This window comes from Mus caroli, chromosome 16, assembly GCF_900094665.2.
Source record: "Mus caroli chromosome 16, CAROLI_EIJ_v1.1, whole genome shotgun sequence".
Classification (NCBI taxonomy): Eukaryota; Metazoa; Chordata; class Mammalia; order Rodentia; family Muridae; genus Mus; species Mus caroli.
Window position 1 is genome coordinate 79,732,525 of NC_034585.1, and position 14,332 is coordinate 79,746,856.

At 41.9% G+C, this 14,332-nt stretch overlaps 1 protein-coding gene across 7 annotated transcripts in view; it reads right to left on the minus strand.

Moving 5' to 3' along the window:
• App (amyloid beta precursor protein) overlaps positions 1-14,332 on the minus strand; it is a 215,778-nt gene that overhangs the window by 147,742 nt on the left and 53,704 nt on the right. For all 7 annotated transcript variants that reach the window (XM_029470476.1, XM_029470473.1, XM_029470475.1 and 4 more), the window contains exon 3: positions 417-546. In XM_029470476.1, the coding sequence (XP_029326336.1) occupies positions 417-546 (130 nt within the window). The remainder of the gene's footprint in view (positions 1-416; positions 547-14,332) is intronic.

Sequence of the window (14,332 nt, forward strand, 5' to 3'; positions counted from 1 at the left end):
AAAATGAGTATTCTCCTACAGCCTACATACAAGTCCTTACAAACTTTATCTCACCTCCCCCAGGCTTAGGATACACATTATTAATAGAATGCTCACCTAACCTTTATAAAGTCCTATGTTCGTTCTCAATTACCACACTAAATAATGAAGAAACAAATAAATCGCCTCTCCTTACTTATAATATCTAATGCAATTTAAATGAAACATAAGGACAGACACAGGATTGTTTGGAGTTTGCAACTTCCATTTTTTTCCACCCATCTTTGGATGAATCTGCAGATATGAAACCCAAAGATATGGAACCAACAATATGTTGGCAGTGACATGCTGAGGGAGCAGTGCATGCATGAATATGACCTAATTAAAACATCCTCCCCTCAGCATGAGCTGTGGGGCTGGCTGGCTAACTGGCTCACCTAAGCAACGGTAAGGAATCACAATGTGGGTGTGTGTCTTGCACTGCTTGCGGCCCCGCTTGCACCAGTTCTGGATGGTCACTGGCTGGTTGGCTTCCACCACATTTGTGATCTGCAGTTCAGGGTAGACCTGGGGAACACAGGAGAAGAGGAAATGGTTACTCTTGGCAAAGCCTGGTACACAGAGTACATGTTGAACCTTTGCTGTTATTCAAAGGTTCCGTTATTCTCTAAGAGCCAAGTTGCTCTGCTTCTGGCCAAGCACAAACACTGGTACAAAGGAAAATGCCTGAGCGGCTGTACCTAGTATTCCACTCCAAGGTGACTTGCATTGAGCTGTCTTTTCACACTGTCCAGGAGAGTTAAACTAGAACCATGGGAAAGCAGAGATTCTTGAAAGCATGAGGTCATTTTCTATGCAAAATAAACCATTAGGGAAGACCACAGCTTGTAGTATTCTAAAGAAGCCCTGGGATTGATATAATTCAGGTTGTCATCTCTACTTATATTCAACTCACTGCTATCTGAAAAATACTTTATGCACAGAGCATGGCACATAGATGGTTTCCACACACACACAAAGAATCAGCCTCTGTCCTCAAAACAGTTTACACAAAAATATTTTATTAAGTGCATCTTCAAGAGAGCCATTTAAAGGATGGCACTCAGGAATTCTCCTCCTTCAGTAATAAACCACTTATCTCTGTCTGCGATGACTGCTGTTCATGAATCATGCTGTTTGCTGATCACTTGGAATGAAATGTCAAACTCAATCAACCAAAATGTATTTGCGAAATACCAAGCCACTTCTATGTAATAATAATAATGGGTTAGAGATTTGAAAGAAGAATAGCAATACAAAATATGGCTCTAAAGTGAGCCATTTTGCCAGATAAATAACCAGAGAAATAGTTTACTCAAGGCTTTAAGGAAGCAGATAGTTTAACTGGAGGTGATGAATCCAGGAGGTGAAGGTGAGAACATGAAGGGAATTGGACACAGTCAAAAGGTTGTAAGACAACAGAATTCGAATTCTGGAATGGGCTAAAGGGTTTGGTGTAGACATATTATAGAAAGTGAACCAGGAAGGACTATGCTTGGTAAAGTTTGGGAATTAAAATTAGGAATCTGAGAAAGTCCCAATTATTGGTAATTGCAAGGAATATAAATATGGCCATCAAAGGGAGTAGATAACTAAAACAAAACAAAACAAAACAAAACAAAACAAAAAGAAGCCAATGTCACTGAAGGATTCATGATATGGGTTTGAGAAACGGAAGTACCAGAGGTATCACTGACTCCTCCCAGATAACTTACAGCCTACAAAAGGGTTGGAATGGATGACAGGAAGCCAGAAGCAGAAGACTTCAAAGATTCAAGGTGTGTACCACAGGCTAGTAGGGCTCAGGGTCAACTCCATCCATAGACAACAAAGACGGTCTAGGCTGAAAGCACTAGAGTTCATAGACAGGTTTAAGGGTTTTTAGGGGGAGAGGGCCTGGAGATGGAGATGCAGAACAGACTCATCCCCAGCTTCTGCGCATACTGCTGAGAGAACCTAGGAACCTGAACTAGAGGACCGTGCCCACCCGGGAGCTGTGGATACGCAGTACTTTGTTGTGATTGTCAGAGTGACCCTGTCTTCATTTAAGATGCTGACATCTTGTCCATTGCAATTATGGGGGGGGGCATCTAATTGAAATACTATAAAACGATATTACTTATGCCTTGATTACCTCACCTTACTTTGTGAGCTAAAAGACATTTGTAAAAGACATTTGTAAAAGAAGGGAGGAAGGGAGGAAGGAAGGAAGGAAGGAAGGAAGGAAGGAAGGAAGGAAGGAAGGAAGGAAGGAAGGAAGGGGGGAAAGGAAAAGGAAAGGAAGGGAAGGGAAGGGAAGGGAAGGGAAGGAAAGGAAAGGAAAGGAAAGGAAAGGAAAGGAAAGGAAAGGAAAGGAAAGGAAAGGAAAGGAAAGGAAAGGAAAGGAAAGGAAGAAAGACAGGACGATGAAAATGGATATTTAAAAACTACATAACTACATTGTGGACACAGAAATATTTAGTATCCTCTCCCCCCAAAATGATCCATCTAGCTAAGAAAATACACAGAGGGAACTGAAATAAATGCCTACCATTAAGTGACAGAAGTCAGTCTATAAAGGATCCATACTGTTATGACTTCCTATAAAGACATGACAGTCTATAAAGACAATTCTCTATACGGGTAGCAAAACGATCAGTGTCTGGACAAAGCACTCGCCTATGAGCCAGAGTTGAATCCCTGGTACCTGTGCATGTTGGGGGCTCATGTGTAATTACAGAGCTGGGAAGATGGAGACAGCCAGATCCCTGAGACTCACTGAGCAGTTGGCCTTGGCTAAGAGACCCTGTCTCATAAAACAAGGTGATAGGCCTGGAGAGACAACTCAGGCTAACAAAAAGCAGTTATTGTTCTTGGAGAGGAACTGCTTGTGATTACGAGCGCCCTCATGGTGGTTAACAAACATCCTTAACTTCAGTGTCATGCCATCTAGCAGCCCTTGGGACCTCTGTGGGCACCGGACACATACATGGTGTATATAAAAGACACCTCACATGGTGCATATCTATACAGGCAAAACATTCTCACAGACAAAATAAGATAAATCTTACAAAAAGTAAAAAGGAGATGGCTCTTGAAGAATAAATAGACACTCAAAGTTGGTGTCCATGCTTGTCCATATCCCTGTAGGTATAACCCTGTATACACACACACACACACACACACACACACCCCTACCTGACCCATAGAAGCTACAACACCAAGAGCAAGCCCTAAGACCAACTATAGACTGTGAGCGACAAAGCATGACAGTGTGGGTTCATGACTTGTCAGGGCTGGCTCATTCCGGTAGGGTATCTTCATGATAAGAGAAATCTACTGCATCTCTCTGCTGTCCTTTGTGCCTTTTGGTAAGTGTATGACTTCTCTTTCAAAGAAAAAAAGGAACTATAGTCTCAAATAATAAAGCACAAGGGATCAGTCAGAGGAATCATGTGGCTAAACAAATACATAAGTACCAAGTCGGGGACAGTGAGATGGCTCAGCTGATGAAGGCACCCGCTGGCCTGAGTTCAATCTTTGGCAATCACCTCTTGGCACCTGTGCACCCAGACGCAATCACATGCATGCACAAACAACAGAACATCAAAATGTAATAATTAGTTTCGTCTGTAAGGCAGAACCCTGGTCTTCAAACACGACCAGCAGTTGAGCTGCAAAGGGCACAGCTACCTTCGCTCCACTTGGTTTTGTGCTTAAGTATCTCCAACCCTGAGTACATGCATTTAAGGCCCGGGCAATGCTCCCCTTGAAAATGCCACTAAAAATTTAAGAGCCCCATAGCATTATTCTCTATAATGAAGGGCGGGTAGCGTTGTGTACAGAAATATAATTCTCCCACCTTTTCTTGTTTATTAGACCACAAGCGAACAGCACTTGTGAGTCATAAACTCGATGGCATGAGAGTTCGCCCTGGGGGATAGGACTTTATGTGCAGTGAAGTGTGAGTTACTGCATCTTTCTAAAGGGAACCCAGCTGGCACTTTAGAAACGCTGCCCCCCGCCCCCCCGAGATGCTTCTTAGACGTCAGTTTTCTGTAAATTCCTCTAATACAGTCACACCACATTTCCTTCATTTCCATTACAACCAAGGAATTGAGTTTATAAGTGGACCAGCAGGAGAAAGGGCCTCCTTGCTCCCATTGCTCACACACCACCATTAGACTCCTAGGATAATATCTGGTGCAGCGGACCAGTAAATCATTCGGTGCCCAGTGTCTGTGCAGAGAAGATGGCACGCTGACAGACCAAACCTGTGAACATGTGGCTCTCCTTTGAGATTACCAGAGCTTTGAATGGCGATCAGCCAGACAATTAATTTCCAATTCTATCCAGAGAATCTAGGACACACATGTGACTCTCTGGGTTTCTCCACCTCCCTCCATGCTCTGACAGCAGTGTTCATATGCAGAAAGATGAGAGATTATAAAACCTGAACCGCATAAAGCCCGTGCAGTTTGCCTAATTTCCCTGATCCGTGACATGGATGCAGTAACTTCAATCTGACTCAGTCACTTTTACTCAGAGATGAAGAATTATTAATTTGGGATCGCCAAAGAGAATAATATTTTGCCATTCTAAATAGCAGGAAGTTTATTTAAAGGGGAAAAAGATGATTTTTTTTTTAAAAAGTTGAAGTAATAAATTTCCTTTTGAAGTACTGAATGGCCAGCTAGGTAATGTGATGACTTTACACAGGAACAAACCCCAACAAAGCAATGCCAGACAAACATACTCAACAAAGTACCTACATTTTTTAAAATTTCAAAAAAAATTATGAACGCTTGTTTAAGTAGCTCCAGAAGAAGTCTATAGAGACAATGATGCATTTTTTTGTTGACAGATTAGATCACAGAATGCACTGTCTTAGTCAAGAATTAAAAACTGAATTATCTGGGTATGGTGGCACACATCTTACATCTCAGCACTTGACGGGCAGAGGCAAGGGGATGTCTATGAGTTTGAGGCTAGCCTGGTTTACACAGCCAGTTTCAGGGCTACCAGGAATACATAGAAAGACTTGTCTCAAAAAAGCAAAACAAAACAAAAATTAAGTGAATTATAATGTGTAAATAACCTTGTAACAATATTTAATTATTCATCATATTTAATCACAAGAAACAGGACAACATTTAATATTTTTTGTGACACGGTAAATTTTAATAAAGGAAGCAAAGATGCCATGAGTTTTGTGTATGTGTGTGTTTAAGTATGTATGTATATATTATGTGTACAGGTGCAATCCTGTATGTGACTGCTGGCATATGTCAGTCATGACACATGCAGTTTGTCTAATTTCCCTGATCTGTGACATGGATGCAGTAACTTCAACCTGACTCAGTCACTTTTACTCAGAAATGAAGGATTATTAACCTGGAATCGCCAAAGAGAATAATATTTTGCCATCCTAAACAGCAGGAAGTTGTTAGAAGTTAAAGAATAACTTTGGACATTAGTCCTCAATTCTCACATGCATTACAAATTACATGTAATTTGCATGTACTTTACATTCGAAATACGCTGTTAGTGGGACAGCTGTCACTAATGATGTATGTACCAGAACGCTAGTATAACAGACATGTGAAATCCTTATTTGTGGTCCTTTCTTTTCTACGTTTTATGTGTAGGGTTGCTTTCTTGATGAAAATCGTGGACTTGATGGGTGCAGGTAAAGATATCTCAGCAGTTAAGAGCACTTGCATCTTACAGGAGACCCAGGTTCCATTCCTAGTATCAACATGGTAGCTGGAAACCACCTGTAGTTCCAGTTCTGGGTATTCGGGTAAGCCAGAGCTAGGGCAGGTAAACCAGGCATCGGGATGACAATGCTTTTTCTCAAAAAGCATAAAACCAAGTAGCTGGCTATAGGATTGGGCTTGGTGGATAGGTGTACAGTGCCCAGCAGGAGCCATCCAGGGCCATCCAGGGGAGGTAAATAGGAAGAGGTGCAGAGGGAGAAGCTGCCCGGGTGAGAGTCAGAAGAGCACGGCGCCTCTGAAACTCAAAGCAAGGACATTCAGCTTCTAGGAAACACCCCTTTACAATATACCTCCCTCAGAGATATTAAAACCTAGCGTATGTTCCTTTCAGTTGAGTAGAAATGGACCGCTTTATTTGCTGGTTTCACAAATGCACCCCCCCCCTGCCCCCGTGAATCCTTCTTTTTCTGTATCAAGGCCACTTCATGCCATGGCTATTATCACTGACAACACCTGGCAACTGACCATGTCCTACCTCCTAGACACCTGCTGGAACATGTCCTCCTTGAAGGCAAGAGCCATGAGATGCAGTTGGAGTCCCCCACCCCACCCCCCACTATGCCAGCACAGTAAATGTCTGACAAATATTTAATGTTATTTCTGGTTAAGTCCTGATACAATTCAATATGGAAATGGTTTACATGTCTTAGGCTCTTGCTGGGCATCACACTCCTATCTGCTAGGCCCAGTGACTATAAGACAGCTAGTTGGTTTTATGCTTTTTGAGAAAAATAATCCTCTCAATGTTGTTCTTCTAAACAGAGGTGGTAGGTTATACTTCTAATAGTATGTTGGGTTGAAATAAGCTAACAATAATACACAGCTGAAGATGAACTGTTGGAAGAATGAAACCCACCACTTTTTTTAAAGGCCCATTTACCTGGTCCCAGAATCATGCCATATCATTAAAGAATTAAGTATCAGTCTATAAAAATTATTTTTAAATAGAGAATTGAAAAAAAATTCCAAAATACCAAAAGCCAGAAAAAATGGTCATGTAGAAACCATCTTGGGTTCCATATTAAAAGTGGTAGCAGCAAGGTGGTATCGCACGGCTTTAATCTCAGCACTCAGGAAACAGAGGCAGGTGGATACCGGAGTTCAAGGCCAGCCTGGTCTACAGAGTGAGTTCCGGAACAGTCAGAGCTACACAGAGGAAACCTATCTCGAAAAAAAATCAACCAAAAAAACCCCAAAAAGATGATATCGGTAGTCAGTGTTTTTATTCTTAAAATAAAATATCTTAAAGGATGCAGTACTATCTTAAAGGATGTTTCTCTGTCATTTCTTAAGGTCAGGAACTGTTAAGTCTGTACACTAGAACCCCAGATGTAAGCTGAGATGCTTCCTTCAAGACATTTAGCCCACAGGTAGGCAAACGGCATGAGCAAACTATGGCGACCAGAACTGATGTGGTCCGAAGAGCACGCTCAAGAAGAAAATAAAACCAGATCATAATAAAGGTTTCCCCAATGGCAGACATCACTGCAAACATCTCCTGGGCAGCATGTCACAGCGGATTGACAACTAACACAGGTGCCTTTTCTAAGCACACGGAGACCACATTAACAGCACGCGTTTCGCTGCTTAAAACTGGTGTGTGTAAGCCGAGACCGGGGTGTGCGGAAGAGAATACATTTCTGTTTCCAGATTTAAGTGACACACTTTAAAGTTTCTAAAACCTGATGAAAAAAAACTGCATCTTAAAACTGTTTTCCGCCTCGATTCTGCTAAGGAGAGGGGATATAGAAAACAGAACATCTAATTCAGCTGAGAAAGAGAAGTGAAAGCCGAAAAGTGGCCGCTGCTCGTGACTTAATGAGGTGCTGAGAGGCACAGGCAGCTGATGAAACACATCTGCAATGTCAGGGAGGGGGAGCAGAGTGGGCCCTGCTCTCACAAGGATGCCTTACAGGAGACAGAAGGCAAAGCACTGCAAGGCAAGAGTGTGTTTCCCAACCATTTGGCCCAATTCCGCATGTGACACTGCATATTAATGTGTCGTTCTAGCCGCACATTCACACTCGGTGCGGGAAGGCACGAAGGAGCCTGGTTAGGCTGGCATGCCGCTGCCTTCCCAAAGCACTCATGAGAAAAGCAAAGAGGGGATGCCTAGCGTGTAAGGCACGGCACAGATGCGAAAACAAAGACACATGTGTACACACATTGCCTCATTCAGACATCAGTTTTCTCTCTGTCAGTTCTTATTGCTAACTTGACACAACCAAGAGTCACTGGAGAAGAGGGAGGCTCGCTGGAGGGATTGCCCAGGCCTGACTGACTGAGCTGTGGGGAACCATCTTGAATGTTGATTGATGTGGTTGATGCAACCCCAGGTAGGAAAGAGGTCCTGGGTTGTATAAGAAAGTTGGCTGAGCACCAGCCAGGGAAAGCAAGCCAGCAAACAGTGATACTCCATGGTTTCTGCTTCAGTTCCTGCCCTACCTAACTTCCTTCAGTGATGGAGTGGGACCTGGAAGTATAATACCAAATATGCCCTTTCTCCCCCTAGTTGGATTTGGTCAGGGTTTTATCACAGCAGCAGAAGGCTTACTAAGACACACACCCTCACTATAATTTTTATGTTACAATATTTAGACTGACTTCATCTCTTTTAGCCCTAAGTTCTAAGTAATCCTTGAATCCAAATAGACCACCGATGCATAATTTACACCAGGACTCATATTGAAAAATTATGATCCACCTATTCAAAAAAAAGCTGCTTTACTTAATATGAATTCTTGGACCTTTTAAGTATCAGTACTATGATGCTTATGATCTGTGGGTTAATTTTGAGCACATAAAGCCAGAAGGTGACCAGAGAGAAACAACAGTATACAGAATACACTCCTATAGCATCCGCTATCCATTTGTAACAAACCTAGGAACTGGAAAAGAAAGAACTTCCACTAAAGATGTGGCTCCAACACACTGGCCTGTAGGCATGTCTGTGGGCATTTGTTTTCACTGTTAAATGATACAGGGGGACCCTGGGACTGTGGGCAGTACCATCCCTAGGCAGGTGGGCCTGGGCTAGACAAGAAAAGTAGCTGAACAGGAGCCTGGAGCAAGCCAGCCCGTAACCCATACGTCTCCATGGCCCAGATCTGCTTCAGTTCCTACCTCTAGATTCCTGCCTGATGTTCCTCCTACCTTAGTTTCCCTCAGTGATGGACTGTAACCTGTGCACTGGAACAAAGCAAGTTTATTTCGGGCATGCTGTTTATCACAGCGGCAGAGGGCAAACTAAGGCAACCCTGAAAGACAGTTGATCGATGAGGATGATCTGTTTTTGTCTTTTAACAATTTTGCTTCCTATTAATGAAGAAGGACAACGAAAAGAGAAATAATAACTCCTGGGAATCCCACATTGGGTTATATAATAAATTTTAGAATAGAAAGTTAGGGAAAAGAAAGAGCTGTGTTCAATTCATATAGCCAGCTTTTGTTTGTTTGTTTGTTTGTTTGTTTCTACACAGGACTACTTTGTTTTGAGGGCCTGTTAATCCCAAAGAAAGCACTCAAGTAGAGGAACAAGGATAAAGAAATCACAGACATTGTTATGGATGTAAAGGACTTACTTAAGAATGCACGAATAATCTAAGAGTAGAGGAAATGCACAAAGCCAAGTGCATCCATCTGACTGCCTACACTTGAAACTTTTCCCATCCTCAGCCAGCCTCCACAGGCTAGGCTGGCTCCAAGTGGATGCTCAAAGAGCCAACCCTGCCTTCAGGAAGCCTTGCCTAGCAAGAGTCTTTCCTGTATGCTTAAGACCAGAGGGGGACAGAGGAGGATCAAGGCTGTATATGATTTCTCATAACAACTGGCTTTCATAACATCTGCCTGTCCCGGTTACAAAGGAAGGACACGGTCTGAGACATTGTTTGTGGATTGCCCTGAATCATGGTACTTCATACACTGTACCATGGGATCACTGACAGAATTTAGAGGACGATCTTTCACATCCATTTTCCCACCTCTGTTTGTAAAATAAATTCTCTCCCCAGTCAACCCAACCTTTGAAACACACTACTGAAATGTCCCACTAAAAGTACTCATACCAACACATCCCCCTGGCTTCCATCTCTCAAAATCTGGATCCAGAGTCTCCACATCACCATCAAGACCCTTCTTGCTACCCACCACTGTCTCCATTTTCTAGGTTTTATTCTCAACCTGATGGAACAGAGCATGTTTGCACCCCTTGTAAGCCAGGGATGTAAGCCAAGAAAGGCACCGTCTGACACAAAGCCCTATCCTCGCTGAAGTCTTTAGCTACACTGGCCAGGTTTGCCTGGCTTAAAAGTAAAGAAATAAAGTCTTGAGACATGGAACTAAACACACCCTGAAGCCTTTGGTGTACGTGAAACTATATATATATATATATATATATATATATATATATATATATATTTAATCTCATTTCACCTGAAAGCCATGCAATGAAACCTAATAAGTCTCATTTTCTGACCCTAAGTTTTAATGTTTTTTGAGAGGGTATGACCCCCGAGCCTTGATCTCTTTTATTTTTAATATTTTTACAGCTTTGAGTGTGTCCACCCATTGTACATGGCACTCAGATGCATAAAGAGCTCTCACATAAGTTTAAACAGTACAATGAATATATTCTCCTCCATAGCTTCCCCTACCCTATCCTATACCACCCGTTGTCACCCCTTGTTCCCTTAGACATCTCATTGATACCGTCATGTCATATAGACAGATATGATTTTATGAATCTATACAATGCATAGGAACCACAAATAGAAAATACGTAATATTTGTTTCTCTGAGGCTTTTTCTATTTTGACATTTCTTCAGCCAGAACATTTGCTATGGTACCCCAACAGATCATTAGCACAAATGGCTATTGTTATATCATTAAATTTATGAAGTTACATTTAAGTATCTTTCTCCATGTCAGCACTCTGCTTCTAGTATAGACCATAGAAAAGGCTATTTTCCTCCATCAAAGATTCACAGACAATGTTAAAGAATTTTAAAGCTACACTCTGTGTTTCTCTCTAAGGTTGCAGGTCCTCTCATAGCACTTTTTGTTGGGTATATAAAATGAGGTCAAATCTGTGCAGTCCCACGACTCTTGTCTAACAACTTTAAAACCAGGAACAGTAGAACAGAATGGCCCCTCAGGCAGAAACCACAGGTGCTCCGGCAGGGAAGTCTCCCTTAGTATAGACAAGGATGCCTCTGCCCATCCTACTACAGTCTCATGCTAACAAAACCATCCACCAACATTACCAAATGGCTACCAGTGTGCTTCGTTGTCAGATAAAATGCTTTGTGAATCACGACCCTAAAAATGTCACTCTCTGTAGCACCATGGGTTTCTAGAGCCTTTACCTACAGGAGACATAATGGGGTCCTGGCGGACATGCTACAGTAAAATACCACACCCTGGGCAACTCAAACAATGGAAATCTATTTTGTCACAGTTCAGGAAAGTGACAAAAACAAGTCTAATGGTGCTGCTGAGGACATTTTTCTATTTTCACACTGCATCCTCACATGACCTCTTTGTATGAGGAAGTAAAGAGAGCTGGCTCTCTGCAGTTTCTATAAGGGCATCAATTCCATCTGGAGGGCTCTGCCCTCATGATGCCATCAATACTAGTCATCTCTGAAAGGCTGTGTCTCCAAAACCTATCTAAAGAGAGTTAGCCTAACCTCTGAACTTTGGGAATGCAGAATTGTTTAGTTGGTTAACAGCACTCAATATGTATTTGATAAGGAGCTGAAGAAAAACTGTACATGGAGCTAATAAAAAGCACAGAAACAAAAAAGAGAGACATGTACTTCAACAATGACTGGGTAGAAGAAAAACTACTATGACTGGGAACAGAAGGAAATATATAGACATCAAACATTTGGAAGACCTGGTAAACATGTGGCTAAAACAAACATACACATTAGGTCATACAATCCAAACTATTTTCTCAATCAAACTTCATAAGGCCTTATGTGTACCTAGGAGTAGAGGTAAAATATTCAACCATTACTGTTTCTCCTCAGTCTTTCCCTTGACCAAGGATAGCTCCAAAGGAACCAAAGGGACATAAATGCCACTCTTATAGACTTCCAAATCAAGTCAATAGGAGGGAAGATAAGCCAAGAAGAGTGAGAGAGATCAGAGGACATAAACTAGTTAATAGCTAATTCCCCACCATAGAATCAATATTAAGATACCACCCTGGGCTAAGCACCAGCAAACAGTTAAAGGCATCTATTACAGATATATTTAGCAGGAAAATTCAATTGGTTAGCAAAAGGTCAAAATGAGGTTATAGTCATGAGTTCAGCTCCTCCTGTCTGCCCTAGGCTCAGACTGCTAACAGCTGCCTCTCTGACTCAGCAGATTGCTTCTAAAACATCTGTGTCTTAGTCTTGGGAGGTTAGAGTTCATGCATAAAATAAAGTCACCATTATAGGGAGACAAAAAAACCATTAACTGTTTAGTCCTGTTACTGGTAATGAGTAGAGATCATTTCTATGTATTTGTGTGTGTGTGTGTGTGTGTGTGTGTGTGTGTGCTCATGTGTGTGGTAGCCAAAGGACAACTTTGGGTGTCATTCATCACATGCCATTCATCTTTTGATCTTTTTCCCCCCTGAAAAGGATTTCTCATTCTCCTAGAATGTGTCAAGTAAGATAGGTTGACCAGTTGTCTGTCTCTGGCTTCCCAACACTAGGGTTATAATTGTACTCCACATGTAGCTTTTTCTACAATGAGTTCTGGGGGTAGAACTCTGGTCTCAGGGTTGCAAAGAATTCTTCAAAGGAATCTGTGCAATGAGAGATGGCAAAAAAGAAGACCACCTTTATGGTACTAAGCAAAATTATTGCAAATGACTAATTAAGGCAAAAGTCATCAAAATAATAATAACAGTATAACAGCCTAATAAGTAATACAGAAATTAGAACATGGCTGGAAGCATTGGCTCTAAACAAGGCCTGTTGAAAAGAAATCTCTGACATGGGAATTCCTGCAACAGAACAGACCTTAATATTCAACCTTAAAAATATAAAAATATTATAGTTTAGCAAAAATTGTTGAGTATTATTTTCCTTTTCATTCCATGCAATGAGTCAATCAATGTCACTTAATATATAAACATAGTTAAAGAAGGAATAAAAGCAAAGAAATGAATTCTAGCAAAACACAAAAAATTCAGATCTATAAATCAGAGCTATTTATTAAAAATACCAGGAGTAGCTACAATGTGGCAAGTAGCAGGGAGACCCTAAAACACTAATGAAATATCTTGTAGGCAATGTCGAACTACATTTAAAGGCCCCAAATGGTCATCTTCACTCACTCTGCCATTTTCTCTATGCCAGTTAAAGTCAAGACCCAATGTGAATCCCAGCCAGCACTTTCAGCCAAAACAACTACCCAGCTCTGTCGCCACTGTACACAGGGCCACAGTCATTCCATTTTGTCCTTGTGCATTTCTCTCCCTCTTCTGTGAGCAGCCATTCTTCCATGCCTTGTGGGTTGCCAGACCACACAGCCACATGGGTAAGTACCCTGGTGCAGGCGCCAAATCTTTGTGTGGTCAACACGAAGCCACTCAGAATCCCTTCTCCCTGGAATTACAATACACAATGGCAAACAAAGTTGGGATGCCACTCCCAGAAGCACTGGCTGCCAGCTTCCGACCTTCCTGAGCCCCAAGGGGCACCCATCTTAGCACCAGAAGAGGAGTAAAGGCAGAACAAAGAATGGCATTAACAGGAGAACTAGGACTTGGGAATAGTTCTCTGGTCCAACACTCAGGGACCTAGTCCTGCTTCCTCCCTTTGAAAGCTGCCTTCAGCACAGGATTTTTCTCTATGTAGGAGAAACCCTTTTCCACACACACAAGCTGTTCCATTGGTTTTGTCTCTGGGCAACAGAACCTACCTAGTTAACCGTTTCTTGGAAAAAGATCATTCTTTGCCATTTCCAAAACTCGCCAGATTCAGCGGAGTCTCCTTTCACCTTCAGATCTTTCGGCTCACCCTACTCTCTCTTTGGACACAGAATCTCACAGTGTAGCCAAGGATGGCCTCTGACTTTTAATCCTTTTGCCTTAGCCTCCCAGGTACTGGACAGCATAGCTGTGTCCAACGCAATATCTAGCCTCCTCCTATGCACACACCTGAGTTTTAGGATGGACAAACTATTCTTCCCTTGATTTGGCTTCAGTCTCCTTTGGCTTAAGTTGCCCTCATTAAAAGCCAATCAACCAACCAACCAAACAAACAAACAAACAACCAAACAAAAAATAAATAAATACTAAAGATGGTTTCCTTTGCCTCTGTTCACCTCAAGCTCTTTATCTAGATTTTTTTTTTCTCAAAGTGCTAATTATCCTCACCACTTGGTCATGTCATATTTGTAGCAATTAGACTTGTCTCTATTAAGGGTAATGTCCTTTGTCAAAATTCATTTTCTCAAACAAAAAGGAAGGGAAGGGAAGGGAAGGAAGGAAGGAAGGAAGGAAGGAAGGAAGGAAGGAAGGAAGGAAGGAAGGAAGGAAAGGGAAGGGAAG